At 61.2% G+C, this 2059-nt stretch overlaps 1 protein-coding gene across 1 annotated transcript; it reads left to right on the forward strand.

The window, feature by feature from the left end:
• Window positions 1-553: 553 nt before the first annotated feature.
• Window positions 554-1851, forward strand: Cldn3 (claudin 3). The gene has a single exon (XM_028862471.2). The coding sequence runs from the start codon at window positions 816-818 to the stop codon at window positions 1473-1475; it is 660 nt and encodes a 219-aa protein (XP_028718304.1). The 5' UTR covers window positions 554-815; the 3' UTR covers window positions 1476-1851.
• The last annotated feature ends 208 nt before the right edge of the window (window positions 1852-2059 follow it).

Genomic DNA, 2059 nt, shown 5'->3' on the forward strand with positions numbered 1-2059 from the left:
GAGCTCTTCAGGTGGGCGGCCCCGGCTTCAGAGTCCAGTGTGTTCAAATATAGACCTTACTACCTGCCTGCGTCAAGCTGGAGGGACCCAGGGCAGGTACTGCAATTCCGTCCTCTGACAACGACAAACGGCCGCAGCCACGCCCCCACCGGGTCCTCCCAGTGCCGGCTGTCCAAAGGAGGTGGCCTCGCCCCCATCCTACGCCTCCCGTGCTGGAAAGGCTGGAGGTGAGGGCAACAGAGCCAAGCAGTTTACTATTGGTGATTTGCGCTTCAAAAAAAAAAAAAAAAAAAAAATCACTGAAGAGCCCCTCCCCCCTCTATGTCTCAAGAAAATTTGTTGAGGATGAGGAGCTAGGAGAGGTTTGGAAAGGAGAGAGCACAGAGGGCACGGCCCTCCCTCGACATCATCCCCCACCCCATTGCATTCGGTTTCTGGTTAAGTCCTTCCTCCCTTGGTGAAGGGGAGGGGGAGGACGGACGGGACTGGACGGGGACGGGGCACACGTCACTGTCCCCAGGAGAGCGAGCCCCACCTTCCTCCTCTGGGCACCAGCTAAGTCCAACCCACCCCATCCCAGAGCCAACCCAGTCTCAGGAACCAGTCTCCAAAGCCACAGGCAGGTGCAGAGGCAGCCTCCGTGAAAGCCCCGGGAGAGGAGCCGTTAGCGCGTCCTTTGCCATCCACCCGTCGGCCCCCGGCGACAGTCGTCCGTCAATCTTCGCCCGACAGTTGGTTCTGAAGTCCAGGGCTCGCGATCCCTCGTCTTCCAGCCCCCGGAGCTGCCCGGCAGAGCCGGTTCAAGTCCAGCAGCCATGTCCATGGGCCTGGAGATCACCGGCACGTTGCTGGCCGTGCTGGGCTGGCTGTGCACCATCGTGTGCTGCGCTCTTCCTACGTGGCGCGTTTCGGCTTTCATCGGTAACACCATCGTCACGGCGCAGATCACCTGGGAGGGCCTGTGGATGGACTGCGTGGTGCAGAGCACCGGGCAGATGCAGTGCAAGATGTACGAATCGCTGCTGGCCCTGCCGCAGGACCTGCAGGCCGCCCGAGCCCTCCTGGTGGTGTCCATCCTGCTGGCCGCCTTCGGGCTCCTCGTGGCGCTCGTGGGCGCCCAGTGCACCAACTGCATCCAAGACGAGACGGCCAAGGCCAAGGTCACCATCGGGGCGGGAGTGGTTTTCCTGTTGTGCGCTCTGCTCACCTTAATACCCGTGTCCTGGTCGGCCAACACCATCATCAGGGATTTCTATAACCCGCTGGTGCCCGAGTCTCAGAAGCGGGAGATGGGATCCGGGTTGTACGTGGGCTGGGCTGCCGCCGCAATGCAGCTGCTAGGGGGCGCCTTGCTTTGCTGCTCCTGCCCACCGCGGGAGAAGTACGCGCCCACCAAGATCCTCTATTCTGCGCCGCGATCCACCGGGCCTGGCACGGCTACCGGCACCGCCTATGACCGCAAGGACTATGTCTGAGGGGCCGGGTGCGCGCAGACCGCACCATCACCACTCTCAGCAGCCGAGGTACCCCACCAGTCCAGCGTGCAGCCTTGCTTCGGAGACCACCCCACTCTCCAGATGGTTACAGATGCCACGCCGTCTGCTTGCTAGACTGGAAGAGGACAGACAGCCTGGCGACCCCCTCTTCCCCGGCTGCCACCTGACTGCCGGGCCTAGGAACCGTCCAACCCGTCTGGACAAAGAAACTTCACCCTTCCAAGTACAGGACTGGGGTGGCCACAGCAGCTACTTGCCAGCCCCGTCCTTCCGCAGCCGGAAGGCTCACAGTGGGCAGAGACAGGCAACCGTAAAACGGGCCGTTTCGTATTTTTCAATAAAAACCTTTCGTTTTTGCAGTCGTTGGAGCCTCCTTATCCTGAACGTCCCCACAGGCCACCACCTCCTCCACCGGGCACCTGCTGGGGAGTGTCCCTGGGATAGCCCTCACCATGGGCAGCGAGTTTAAAACAGCATATAGATCCAGTAAGGAGAAAGCGGGGTTATACAGTGAGCTCGATGCTCACATGGTGGGTCACTTGGGAGGTATTCCGGGACTGAAC

Source organism: Peromyscus leucopus, chromosome 23 (assembly GCF_004664715.2).
Source record: "Peromyscus leucopus breed LL Stock chromosome 23, UCI_PerLeu_2.1, whole genome shotgun sequence".
In the NCBI taxonomy this organism is placed as follows: domain Eukaryota; kingdom Metazoa; phylum Chordata; class Mammalia; order Rodentia; family Cricetidae; genus Peromyscus; species Peromyscus leucopus.